The sequence below is a fragment of the Alexandromys fortis genome, unplaced genomic scaffold (assembly GCF_014885135.2).
Source record: "Alexandromys fortis isolate MF-2015 unplaced genomic scaffold, M_Fortis_MF-2015_v1.1 scaffold_394, whole genome shotgun sequence".
Lineage (NCBI taxonomy): Eukaryota > Metazoa > Chordata > Mammalia > Rodentia > Cricetidae > Alexandromys > Alexandromys fortis.
In genome coordinates, this window is record NW_026068271.1 from 467310 (window position 1) to 481460 (window position 14151).

The 14151-nt window shown below is 44.3% G+C and overlaps 1 protein-coding gene across 1 annotated transcript; it reads left to right on the plus strand.

Annotated features, from left to right (window-relative positions):
* Positions 1–35: 35 nt before the first annotated feature.
* Positions 36–7881, plus strand: LOC126494589 (carcinoembryonic antigen-related cell adhesion molecule 6-like). The gene is made up of 6 exons (XM_050132028.1): positions 36–180; positions 996–1355; positions 2844–3122; positions 3599–3853; positions 6090–6368; positions 7227–7881. The coding sequence occupies exons 1-6, from the start codon at positions 117–119 to the stop codon at positions 7589–7591; spliced, it is 1602 nt and encodes a 533-aa protein (XP_049987985.1). The 5' UTR covers positions 36–116; the 3' UTR covers positions 7592–7881.
* The last annotated feature ends 6270 nt before the right edge of the window (positions 7882–14151 follow it).

Consider the following 14151-nt stretch of genomic DNA (forward strand, 5'->3'; position numbering starts at 1 on the left):
GAGGAGGCTCAAGTCTTGGAATAAAAGCAGAAAAAGACACCAGAGCAGCCACACTTGGCAGCAGCCTGAGAGGCAAACCTCCTCTCCAGAGGAAGAGCCTAGGCCACAGCAGAGACATGGAGCTCTCCTCAGCCCTTCTCCACAAAGGGCAGCTACCCTGGAGGGGACTCCTGCTGGCAGGTGAGGAGACATTCCTCAGGGGTGTGGACAGCAGAGGAGCTCAGAGACTGGATGGGGTCTTCTGGGAGGGGGACTGTGCCTGAGAGGGGATATATGACTCCTGCTTGAAGCCTGAGAGCAACAGGAAGCTCGCAGTGAATGTGAATTGGTAAGTGGGGAGGAAAACTCAGGGGTTCCCCATTGCAAGTTTATCAGCACTGGCCTCTGTACCCCCACAACTGTACTCCCACAACTGTGTCAGGGTGACTCTCCACGTAAAACTCAAACTGGGGCCAGTAAACAGGGTCATTTCATACTTACGACCCTGAGAAATCCTCAAGTAAACCCCAGGCGCTGGGACATTTATTTGATCACAGGTATCTGAGCCTGTTCCAGGCAGTGGGATTTAAACCCAAATCAAACCAGTTCTCCTCACAGAGTCCTGGGCAGGAAGACAGAGGAGCAAGGACATCTAGAAGGTGGGGTTGTGGTTGACAAGGACTTCAGAAGAAACAGAGCTGGGAAGGTCAGAAAATGAAGGCTGGAGTCTTTAGAGGAGGAGGTCAGAGAAGACATGCCTACACTCACCAAAGATTCTGAGTGTGAGCAGGGATCTGAGGGAGTTAGGGGTGAGCTGTGTGGACACCTAAGAAGAGAGTTTCATTCACTGGAAAGATTCAGGAGTACAGAGGAATGGGGGTGATACAACCAGACCTTCCTGCAACAGGACACACACACACACACAAACCATGGCTGAGAGTTGAACAGGCACAGGTGTCAATTTCTACCAAATGAAAAGATCTATTATTGAAAGATTTTTCTCTCTTCCCTCTTAGCCTCACTTTTGATCTACTGGAGCTCTCCCACCACGGCCCAAGTCACAGTGGAAGCAGTTCCGCCCCACGTTGCTGAAGGGGCAAATGTTCTTCTACTTGTCCAAAATCTGCCAGAGACACTCCAAGTCTTTTCCTGGTACAAGGGAGATAATGTGAACGAGAAAAAGGAGATTGTAAAATTTATAAGACCCGGAGAAACATATAAAAGAGGGCCTGCATACAGTGGCAGAGTAAAAATATACCTCAATGGATCCCTGCTCTTACTGAATGTCGCTCAAAAAGATGCAGGACCCTACATGCTACATATGAAAATGGGAAACCTTGACGTTAGAAATGCATCTGTGCAGTTCCATGTACACCGTAAGTAACTTCTGGGTCGTTTTAGACCTAACGCTACTTCACACATAGAATTGTCAGTCCTGATGACTCTGTGTTATGGTCCCCGCATTGTGGTTCAAACATTTAGAAAAGGCCACAGAATAGAGGAAACAGCAATAAATCAGGATCGGTAACTAGAATCTACCCTCTGAGAGAGAAGGTGAGGTAACTCAGCCCAGGCATGTCAGACTCTGCCCAGGGACTTAGATGCTCATCATGAGCATGGCCTTGAGAAAGACCCTTCAGGACTCAGGCCGGGCCTGGCTGAGAAAACCATGAGATTTTCACAGAGAAATGAACAGCTAAAGCTTTGCTTCAGAACTCCATCCAGGACTGGACCAGGAATTCTGGGATCTCAAAGACTGGGTTGGAATTTGACCTCCTGGTGGAGCTGACAGGAGACAATGATTGATTGTAGGCTGGTAGCCTGCTGACCATCAGCCTGTGAGAGCCATGTCTGAGGCAGGTCACCTGGGCATCTCCTCCTGAGACTCAGTGTGCTCAGAATAGGTGGAGGACTATGAAAGACAACTAGCCAGCTGTGCTGATGGTCTTCTGAGACCTCGCAGGAAGGTGGAGAGCCCTAAAGAGATGAGAGAAAAGTATAAAAATGGCAGCTCCCTGCCTCTGGGGGTCCAGCCCTTGGATTCTTTCCTGCAGGCAAATAGTAAGAGACACTGCTTGGTGGAAGGTCAAGTCATTGCTCACATTTCAGGTGAACTTGTAGGCAACAATCATTGTCCTATTCTAGGGAAACTGAGACAGGAAACAGTTACTGAGTCAGGGTCACACAGGCCATGGATGGCACAAGCTATCTGTCCACAGCCACATCTCCAGCCTCCCCACCATGGAGACTCTATTAGGTGCCCCTGAGGCTTATAGTTCATTTCCTAGACTCAGGCTTCTTTTAGGGGTCCCTGATTCATGTCAGTCAACATCAAACTCCTGACAAGAATGGCCCAGTTGAAGCCCAGCCTGAGCTGAATGCTAAGCAGATTTGGATCGGTGTGAGGCTGTCAGGTCCTTAGGGAAGCTCAATGGGAAGACCAATCATGACCTATCTGTAGGAGAGTCCTGAGCAGCAAAGGCTTAGAGGGCGCTGGTCCTCACTGAACAGTGGACGTCAGGGCAGCTGGAGGGACCCACACATTGTATCCCAAGACATGCAATGGGTCAGTGAGGACCAGGAGATAACATGAGGTCTATGATTCCAAGTCTCGAGTCTGTCCATCACCACACACTGCAGCTCAATTCCCTCCTGGGAAAGCCCTTGCTCCTCCCATACACAGCACAGGAGGCCCCATAGTCTCTGAGAGCTCAGCTACTCCATCTGCCTGTAATTTGTTTCCTGCCTGATTCTTTGAGGTTCTGGGTTGGAGGGGAGATAGGAGACTAGCTCTGTTTAAAGAGGCCCTTGCAAGAATCAGAGGCACCAGACAGGGCAAAATTCCTTCTCTTGTTTGCACACAGCACTGCTACCCAAGCCCAAAATCACAAGCAACAATTCCAATCCCATGGAGGGTGAGGACTCAGTAGCATTAATGTGTGAGCCTGAGACTGAGAATACAAGCTACCTGTGGAGGAGAAATGGCCAAAGCCTCTCAGAAGGTGACAGGCTGAAGCTGTCTGAGGACAACAGGACTCTCACTTTACTCAGTGTTGTGAGGAAGGACACAGGAGATTATGAGTGTGAAACCCGGAACCCAGTGAGCACCTCCCGAAGTTATCCATTCCATCTGGAAATTACCTGTGAGTATTATCTGTTTTATAATTTTTCCAGATGCCTAAATACAGACAGTTTGAGCTAGGACACTCTGTCCCCTTGGGTTGGTGATACAGATCCACAACACAGATACCTAGGATGACCAGGGCCTCCTGGCCCAGCCCAGGTACATGCAGCCAGGCCCAGCATTGAGCTGGAATGGGCTGGAGGGACTTCTCCTACCTAGAGGGACTCAGGGTGATGGAGACAGGGGTCAGATCAGTCTCAGGCTCAGTGCACACGTGAGTGTGCAGTCGAGATGTTCCTGTGCTTTGATCGAGATGGATCAGATCAGGACCTGTGCCTGCTGCATGAATACTCCTCTACTAATCTGCACCACAGCTCTTGGAACCTGCTCAGCTGAAGTTATAGCACAGCTCAGAGAGATACTATGACCTTCAGCAGACCAGGATTGCCCTTCTCTCTGCTGACATCACATGTGCCTTTGTTGTGTTTGTTCCAGATGGTCCAGATGTCCCGATCATATCCCCCTCAAATACTCATTTTCGTTCAAGGACAAACCTCAGCCTCTCCTGCCATTCAGCTGCTCTCCCACCCGCACTGTACTCTTGGTTTGTCAATGGAGAGCTCCTGTCATCCTCCCAAGAGCTCTTTATCCCCAACATCACTACTAATAACAGTGGATCCTATACCTGCTTCATCCATTACTTTGTCACTGGCCTCAATAAGACCAGAGTCAAGAACATTGAAGTCCTTGGTAAGTGGATCTCTGAAATATCAGTGTCAGGTTTAGAGTTTTTTGGCTTTCTGGTAAGATGCAGCAGAATTTAATTTCTAGCCCGTGTCTATGGGAACAAGCAAAACTCCACTCTCTTCTGAGTGTCCTGCTCCATCCCTATGAAGATCTTCTCAGGATGCTCTGACTTCTCCTGGCTGATAGGGATGGAGCTTGGAATGTGAGGAGGAGCTTCTGCCAGCCTTGGAAACCTCAGGTTGAGGGAGGGACTTCCTAGGGGAGGGAGAGCCTTAAGGTCAAGATTTCTTTCTGTCACTAACACAGCCTTCCTGTCCCCTCCATTTTCTTCTTATGACCTCCACGACTTAGAGGAACATTCAGGGCTTTACTATGTTCACTTCTTTTTTCCCAAATGTGAGAAGAAAACTCCCTCCCTACAAATGGGGACCAGCAGTTCAGAGCTCTGCTCCCAGATCTGCTCCTTTCTCAGGGGTGATTGGCTGAGCTCTGACTCCATGGGAGGGGAAGAGAGTGTGGAGAACCTGGGACCCTGGTTCTGAGTCAGGGTGAACCATGTCACTGACGACTTGATGCTCTTTCTCTTGTTCTTCCCAAGGATTATAAACAAAAGTATGGACTTCCCACAGGCAGGGAACCCTGACTGCTCTTAGGACTGGAGAGGGGGCAGGGGGAGTAGAAAGAGTAGGAGAGAAATGAGAGAAGGTGAAAAATTTTAATAAATAAATAAACTAAAAAAAATCAAAAAATAAATGCCGGCCAAGTGTGCTGGTTTGTGCCTTTATGGGCAGAACTAAGGATGGAGACGCAGGGAGGTAGTGTGAGTTTGAGCCAAGTCTGGTCTACAGGGCAAGTTCTAGGCTAGCCAGAACTGTACAGTGTGACCCTTCTGCAAAACAAAAAAGCAAAAAACAAAATGCAAAACAGGTATGGCAGATTAGAGTGGCAGACTCTGTTCAACTCAGTGGTCATTCACCTCTTCTCAGTGATATTTAATCCATCTCCATGTAGGAGGACATGAATTTCTCTTCAAACAGAAATTCTTTACTTGGGGATTTCTCCGAGTCCTGAATTCTAGGAGTTAACACCTTTAAAATTAGCTGGGCTATCCTATCCCCATAACAAATAAATTATTTAATTAAAAAAAAACCCTAGAAAGCTATTTTCTAATGCAGGGACCTGACTGTTCACACTCACAGAAAGAGTGTACAAGCATTTGCACAAAAATCAATGGAAAAAACATTCTCCCCATTGCTGGGTCCATGGGGGTCAAACAACGATTGCGGACAAACCCCCAAAGTCTATTACACCAGAAGCAAACTTTATTCCAAAAAAACATTAAAAAACAAAAAAATAAATTTCCATGGGTCACAAAAAGTTTATCAGAGAAGGACTTGTAAGGCTGTGGCAAAACACAGTTTCCATACTCTCCCTTTATATAGCAAGAAGCAACAAGCATTAGGAAAGAACAAAGGAATTTTTACAATCTTGAGGTAAAACTCAGATACAAATTCTTTTTTAAAAAGAAATTTATTTATCTTGTTTTTCAGTTAAACTGGTGTTAGTGTTTAGTCCATCCTCTCTCTCTGGCACTCCCTGATGGTGTTTACCAAAGCTCTGCACTCCCCTGACACTGCCCATTTCGCATAGCAGGCAAGGAAAGGGAAAACGCACAACCAAAAAGTCACATACATGCCATCATTTAAAGGTTAACACAGCTCACTTCATTTGCTGGTCCTGAGTGGCCAGGGGTCATGAAGGCTGAACTTCAGCTTACAGAGGTCCCTCAGTTGGCAGAGGGTCACTTCAGTCTTGCAGATAGAGCTATGGATTCTATAGCAAAGTGACCAATGTTAACAGTTAATTCTTAAGGTGCTGAGAAAGCTGTTGACAGCCTGCTCTCATTCTCCTAGGATTACAACTTGATATTTCCTTATTTCTACATTCTTATTTCTGGAACCTACATTTCTATATTCTTATTGTTGGACTCTTCACCAATCCCCTCAAGGTCTCTGGACACGTGGGGTGAGTGGCCTCCTAGTGTGGAATCTACACGAATACCCTGAGTCCGGGGTCACTATGGGTGATCTGGGTAGAGGAAGATTCTGCTCTTTCCTGAGAGACCATATCTTACACCAAACATGAGATCTTGTGTCTTCATTCTGTGGGCCCTGTGAGCTGGCTGAGATCTCTGAGGGTAAATGACTCTCACTTGGTCCCCTCCACTGTTTATCCACAGAGCCAGTGACTACACCCTCCATCAGAGCCACCAAATCTGAAGTCAAAGAACGAGACCCTGTGCACCTGACCTGCGACTTCAACTCCAGTGACTCTACAGTTGCCTTCCGCTGGTTCCACAATGGCAAGGGAATGAAATTCACAGACAGGGTATTCTTAATTCAAAACAGAATCCTCTCCATATCGCACGCCAGGAAGGAGGATTCTGGAGTGTATCAGTGTGAGATATACAATGCAGTCAGTTCCAAGAAAAGTGACCCGTTCCGGTTGAACATAAGACGTGAGTGACCTCCCCTCCCTTCTTACTCATAGTGTTGGGGGTAGGGTAATTTTTTATCAGCAGTGTGCAAAATGTGTAAAATTCACCAGGAGAAAAACATGGCTCAAGATACAAACACAGCCAGCTTGGTGGAGGATGCATGTTAATCTCATGATAAAATAACGTGTAAGCTGAGCACGGTGCTGCATGCCTTTAACCCCAGCCAGCACACCAGAGCTAGAGACAGGTGATTGTCTACGAGTTCGCAACCTCCATGGTCTTTGAGTATCAGCACCGGCCACTGTATGCTGAAGACTGGCGTTCCCACTTTGTCAGGGTGACTCTACAAGTAAAACCCAGACTGGGACCATTAAGCAACATCATTACATATGACCCTGAGGAATCCACAAGTAAACCCCAGGCTCTGGGACACTAATTTGCCCACAGATAACTTAGCCTGTTTCACGCAGTGGGCTTTAAACCAAAATCAAATTATTCCTCCTCACAGAGTCCTGGGCAGGAAGACAGAGGAGCAAGGCCATCTAGAGGGTGGGGTTGGTCATGACAAGCACGTGAGAAGAAACAGAGCTGGGAAGGGCAGAAAATGAATGCTCAGAGCCTTTAGAGAAGGAGGTCAGAGAAGACATGCCCACATTCACCAATGATTCTGAGTGTGAACAGGGATCTTAGGAAGTGTGGGGTGCTCTGTGCAGACACCCAAGAAAAGAGTTTCATTCAATAGAAAGCTTCAGGGGTACTGAGGAATAGGGATGATGCTGCTGACCTCCTCCCATTACGACATACACACACAAACACACTCAGATTTCAATTTCTACGAAATGCAAAGGTCCTAATAATGATGGATCTTTTTTCTCTTAGCCTCTCTTACGATCTTCTGGAGCTCATCCACCACGCCTGAAGTTACTGTGGAGGCAGTTCCGCCCCACGTTGATAAAGGGAAGAGTGTTGTTCTACTTGTCCATGATATGCCAGAGAAAGTCCAATCCTTTTCCTGGTACAAGGGAGAACATATGATTGAGGACAATGAAATTGCACGATTTCAAAAATCCGGTAGCAAAATTCAACCAGGGCCTGCATACAGCGGCAGAGAGAAAATATACCAAACTGGATCCCTGGTCTTCCGGAATGTCACTAAGGAAGATGAAGGAACCTATTTGCTACATATGAAAATAGAAAACTTTGATATTAGTGCAGTTGTGCCCATCCATGTGAACCCTAAGTAGTTCTCTGTAACTGCTGGTGGAGGAAGCCATGCCGTCACCCCTGGGAATGACACATACATGTTTTGCAAATGGAGCTCCTTAGAGGCAAGGCCCTTTGGAGAATCCCATCCATTTGTCAAAGATCTTCAGAAACAATACTTCAGACGTCTGCGCTGATCCCAGGGGTGCATGGGCTTCAGGCCTCTCTAACTTCCACTATGTTTATTCTTAGGGTGATTCTTAGTTCTGCTTTGTTAGTCGTGATTGTGCCTGAGTTTACTAGGAATTAAAGATTCTGCAGAAAAATTAAATTTCTCTGATGTGTTATGGAAACCAGTTTCACCTCTTGCCGCTGGCTCCGTTTGCAGTCATCCTGAGTGAGCAGGAGGACCTCACTAAGGGTAATGATTATTGCTTATTCAGTCCCAAAATGGATCAATATCCTACAAAGAACTTAGAATATGGTTTCTTAAAGGATAACTTTAAAAAGTTACATGAACATAAAAAGAAAAGATATAGGACACAAAAGGTCAGACATTTCTTTGGTGCCAGAACATGAATACTCAGACATTCTTCCAATATCAACTTATCGATAAAGGAATCTAAAACTCCCAGTTCAATTAAAAGAAAAGTACACGTAGGAATTGTCAGGAAGAATAGTAATTTTGTCCAGCAGTTAAAGCATTAGGTATTAATCATTACTATTTTCAGAACTTATAAAAATTTGAATTATAACTGTAGTCCACATAAACGTGATACACAGATTACTTAGAAACTGGCATACACCTGAAAATGATATCTTAGGTGTGACAATACACTCAGCTGGTAACAAAGATATGAAAGTATAACATTGTAAAGAGCTAATCGCAGGGCTTATGTCTCTTAGTTTATAATCAGATGTTTACTCCCAGCTAGGGCACAGTATGAATTAGATGTGCCTGGCCGGATATAAACATTTGGCTTGCACTATAATGATATGGGGTAAAGGTCAATGACTTCAAGGGAGTGGGAAGAAGAGAACCTGAAATGAATAAATGTTAATGATTCTTGGAGAGTGATTAAACAGAAATGATTTGGAACTGCTCATGCTTGGAGGCATTAGGGCTTATAGAGATAAAGACGGCCTGAGCTAGATGGGAACATCAGGTAGAAAGACCAGTGGTCAGACTCTTCATTCTTTGCCAACTTCACATATCCATCCTGCGGCACAGAATCCCACTGGATATGGACTCTGGCACTCATGGTCATGGGTGGAGTTATTTCTACTTCATGTAGGATAGTCACTCCTAATGACTCTGTGTTATGGTCACTACATTGTGGTTCAAACATTTAGTAAAGGACAGAGAGTGGAGGAAACAGCAATAAACCAGAATCCCTCACTTGAATCTACCCTCTGAGAGAGGGGGTGTGGTAATTCAGCCCAGGCATGTCAGATTCTGCCCAGGGTCCTAGATGCTCATCGTGAACATGGCCCTGAGAAAGCCCCTTCAGGTCTCAGTAGGGCCTGGCTGACGAAACCATGAGATTTTCACAGAGACATGAAAACCTAAGCTTTGCCCAGACCTCCATCCCAGACCTGACCAGGAATCTTAAGAAGCTTATGGACTAGGTTGGAATTTACCTCCTGTTGGAGCTCACAGGGAAAATGATTGATTGTAGGTCCATAGCCTGCTGACCCTCAGCCTGTGAGAGCCATGTCTGAGGCAGGTCACCTGGGCATCTCCCCCTGAGACTCAGCATGCTCAGAATAGATGGAGGGTTATGAAAGGCAACCAGCCAGCTGTCCTGATGGTCTTCTGAGACCTCGCAGGAAGATGGAGAGCCCTAAAGAGATGGGAGGAAATTGTACAAATGGTAGGTCCTAGCCTCTGTGGGTCCTGCCCTGGGATTCTTTCTTGCAGGCAAATAATAAGAGGCATTGCTTTGTAGAAGGTTAGGTCATTGCTCATATTTAAGGTGAACTTGTAGGCATGTGATGGAGGAAGGTCATTGGTTAATAAAGAAACTGCCTTGGCCCATTTGGTAGGCCATCCCTTAGGTGGGTGGAGTAGACAGAACAGAATGCTGGGAAGAAGGAAAGTGAGGTAGATGCTATTCCTCTCCTCTCAAGGACAGTCACAATGGAGCTTTAGCCCAAGATGGATCTAGGTTAGAATCTTTCTGGTAAGCCACCACCTTGTGGTGCTACACACATTAATAGAAATGGGTTAATCAAGATGGGAGAATTAGCCAGTAAGAGGCTAGAGCTAATGGGCCAAGCAGTGTTTAAATGAATACAATTTGTGTGTTGTTATTTCGGGGCATAAGCTAGCCAGGCGTGCAGGAGCCAGGCAGGATGAAAAGCAGGCTTGCAGCAGCTCCTTCTACAGGCACTGAAAAGGATCATTTACCCTGTTTCCTATTCTAGGGAAACTGAGACTGGAAACACAGTCACTGAGTCAGGGTCACATAGGCCATGGGTTGCACAAGCTATCAGGACTTCTAGTTTTTATGCTGTATGAACTGGACATGTAGGACCCATGGAGAAATGACTGCTGAACTTGCCTAAAGGTGAGACTGTCCTTCAGTGTTCCTGATTCATGAAACAGTGTGCTAGACATTCTGCAGGACACACAAAAATATTACTGACAAACTATCAATATAGGCTGAACTGTCTTTGAAATTTCCTGCTTCATGGAAAAGTCTGGTGGATACTATGGCCTGTGGGCTGAAGATTAGATGCCCCAATGATGTCCAGGCAGCGAGTTGTCTCTGTTAATTCTAGAGTTTTTCAAGTTGCTTACAATTTACTTCTTGTTTACTTAGATAATATTATATCCTTCTGCATTCTTTGGTAGAGTTGAAGAATTTATAGTTTTCTTTATTTATGATAAAAGATAAAGTGGATACCAATATTGTAACTGTAATTTGTGCTTCATACCTGTTTTGTTATATGTAATTTTACTACGTTAAAGTTAAAACCTTCCTTTTTTATTTAAACAGAAAAGGGGAGGTGATGTGGGATTCCCCTCTGTATCTTGTAAGTACCATTAATAAATAAAGAAATTGCTTTAGATCTATAACTGGGTAGAACTTTGCTAGGTGGGGAAAACTAAAGTGAATGCTGGGAGGAAGAAGGCAGAGTCAGAGAGAAGCCATGGAGCCCTGCCAGAGACAGATGCTAGAACCTTGCTGTTAGGCCATGAGCCTCATGGTAAATATAAAATAATAAAAATGGATTAAATCAAGATGTATAAGCTAGGCATTAAAAGTTAGAACTAGCTATGTAGGGGAACGAGGGCCTGAGGAAACAAGCTCCACTAGAGGAAAAGCCAGGAGCAAATTAAATTCTGGGAGATAACCTAGTCCCAAATTCTGGCAGATGAAGATTCAGCTAGTCACTAGATCTAGAGTCTGCAATTTTACCAGAACACAGGGGTGTAGCTGTTGAGCAACTGAGCCAGAGCCAGAGACTGCTAGGGTCCAGATGTGAATCTGGGACCTTCACGGGTGTAGACCTAAGCCAGGACCCCGGTGGGTCTGAGTGTGAGTCTAGGACCTTCCAGGAACTAGGCCTGAGTCAGGAACTCTGCCAGTATGGGTGTGAGTGAACTTGGGGCATAAGAAGGAATAGGCAGGAACCAGAGATCTCGGTGTGGCCAAGTGTTAGTCTGGGACCTCTGAGGGAGTAAGCACGTCCTCTGTGGGTCTAGTCTCACCTGAGCCTAGGACCTCTGAGGCAGTAGACCAGAGCCAGAAACATTTCAGGGTCCAACACCAAGTTAGGGACTTCTGTAACAGTATTTACAGAAACATGGGAAAACCACCAACTTCGGTCAAGTATGCCTTAGACAGCAAACTCCAAGGGAGCAGAGAAATGCACAGGAGTGTTGAGCTATCTCCAGGAACATGGAGTAAACAACGGGGTAACTAAAACTGTGACCCTGACCTACCACAAGGAAAAACCATCTGAGCTTTGGATTCACTGACACCAAGAAGATTATTCAACAAAATCTCAGACTGCCACAATCACTCGTATTAGAGAGAAAGATGAGTAGATGTAAGAACATGCAACACCACAAAAGAGCAATACAACACCAGTAAAACCTAAAGACCCTACAACAGCATGACCTGAACAACCAAATATGGATGAAGCAAAAAAAATTACCTAAAAATTAGTTTCAAGAAAATGTTTGTACCTCTTAAAGAGTAAATGAGAAATTCTCTTAAATAAATAGAAGAAAAGACAAACAAAAAATTGGAAGACATGAGCAAATCACAAAAGGGGGAGATGTTGGGCCAAAATTATCACAGGGCCTGTACCTCGAGGCCTGTAGGACAGAAAAAAGCCTGGCTCAAGTTTAGGGACTAGGCTCTGAGACCTGTAGGATGGAGAAAAGCCTGGCTCATGTTTGAGTGAGGATGAGACAGCAAAAACTAGGTAGATACCCATCTAGCCAGAAGGAGGGTTTGTCTGCATCCCTCCTTGGCTGGAGATACCCACATCACAGGAAGTCACTTATCATATATAAGTGGATACTGGCGGTAATAAACTGTGTTTTTGCTTTGACTTGGCTCTCTATTGCGTATGATTGTCCTGCATCATGGGGCTGCGGGCTGTGTGGACTGCACTCTCACCTTTCCCTGGGGAATAAAGAGGCTCAAGAAGCCTGAAGAGTTTTAAGTGGCTTTATATTTCTGCTGGGTATTAGATATTTATATATATGGACAGAGAATATAGATATAATAATTTACCCTACAGATAACCTGTCCTCATAAGTCATATTACTCTTTGTCATTGATCCTTTCTGGATAGTTATCTTTTCCTCTTTAGGCATCCAAATATCCAGGGTCTTTTGACTTTTTGAAGATGTGTATTTTCCTACAAAGAAAAGAACAGAATGCTGCCCCAACCCTTATGAGGTTTCCTTACCATCTACATGGTTATCACCTTTGTGGATGAGCTGTCATTTCTCTTTATCAAGAGGTTTTTCTTTTTCAAACTGAATGTTTATTAATTTTGATGATCTCCATAGCTTTTCTTCTGTGGAAACAAGAGCAAAACCCCTTCTTCAACATAGTGCACCTCCTAGTTTCCATTGTGAGGTCATCACATTCTTGAAATACACCAGCTGATTTAATTCAAAAGATTTTTCTATTATCCAGTCTCTCTGCTGTTGTTGTTCCTTTCTCATTAGTGTTAAGAAAATTCAAAGTTAATAAGGCACTATGCAATCTATTTCTGGGGATATTTTCCATGCCTTTCTATTTGTTTAGCATATCCTTTACAGTTCAATTTGCTCTTTCTATAAGTGCCTAACCTGTAGAATTGTTTGGCATACCTGTAATATACTTTATATTATAATAAGCAAAATACTGTTTCATTTTCTAAGAGACATATGCTGGACCATTATCTGTCTTTATTTGTGAAGTTATATCTATGATGGCCATAACTTCTAATAAATGCATGATTACTGAATTAGCCTTTTCTGAGCTTAAAGCAGTTGCCCATTGAAAACCTGAATAAGTATCAATAGTGTGGTGTACATATTTTAATTTTCCAAAATCTGCAAAGTGGAACACATCCATCTGCCAGATTTTATTCCTTTGGGTGATGGAGGTGGGTCTTGTATCTTATCTGTTGCTTTCATTGGTTAACTAATAAAGAAACTGCCTTGGCCCTCATAGGACAGAAAATTAGGTAGGCTGAGTAGACAGAACAGAATGCTGGGAGAAAGAAGCTGAGTCAGGGGTCACCATGATTCTCCCACTCCAGACAGACGCAGGTTAAGATCTTCCCTGGTAAGCCACCTCGTGGGCTACACAGATTATTAGAAATGGGTTAGATTAATATGTAAGAGCTAGCCAATAAGAGGCTGGAACTAATGGGCCAAGCAGTGTTTAAAAGAATACAGTTTCCGTGTAATTATTTTGGGGCATAAGCTAGAGCTAGCTGGCGGCCGGGAGCTGGAGCAGCCCGCAGCTCCACACAACATTTGGGTACCCTTTGGGTCACTCCCTGCAGATAAAGGTGTTTGATTATAGAGAGAGCACGTAGGACACCTTTTATAATCTCCTTAGCTTGTTTCCTTGTAATAGAAAACTATTTCTTTAAGCCTTTGCTATTGACATGATGCTTCTTATGAAATTCTGAGACCTTCAGCATACTTCAAATCAATAATTGATCAATTTCTGCATTACCTTGTGCTAGAGGACCTGGCAGACCTATATGGGATTGGATATGTGTTATGTATATGGGACAAAGCCTATTCCTGATCATATCTTGACCCTGAATTAATATTGGTTTAAATTCAGCAGTTTCAGTATACAAGACAATGCTTTCTGCATATTGTGAAACAGTAAGTATAGTGAGATTTTCTTTAAAATCCTTTAGTACCATGATAACATATAATTCTGCCTTTTGTACAGAATTATAGGGGCTTTGTTCCACCTTACCTAAATCTTCTGGTTTATATCCTGCATTTTCCTGATTTATTTGCATCAGTATAGAATGTACAGGCTCCAGTTATTGGTATGTCATGTACAATGTAGGGAATGATCCAAGTAGTTCTCTTTATAAGGTTAATTCTATCACTTTTGGG

What these genes read in the sequence shown, in the direction of transcription:
- LOC126494589 (XM_050132028.1), top strand. Translation starts at nt 117, where the DNA reads ATGGAGCTCTCCTCAGCCCTTCTCCACAAAGGGCAGCTACCCTGGAGG. An exon ending in GAGGGGACTCCTGCTGGCAG is followed by an intron (nt 181 to 995) that starts GTGAGGAGACAT and finishes CTTCCCTCTTAG; the next exon opens with CCTCACTTTTGATCTACTGG. An exon ending in ATTCCATCTGGAAATTACCT is followed by an intron (nt 3,123 to 3,598) that starts GTGAGTATTATC and finishes TGTTTGTTCCAG; the next exon opens with ATGGTCCAGATGTCCCGATC.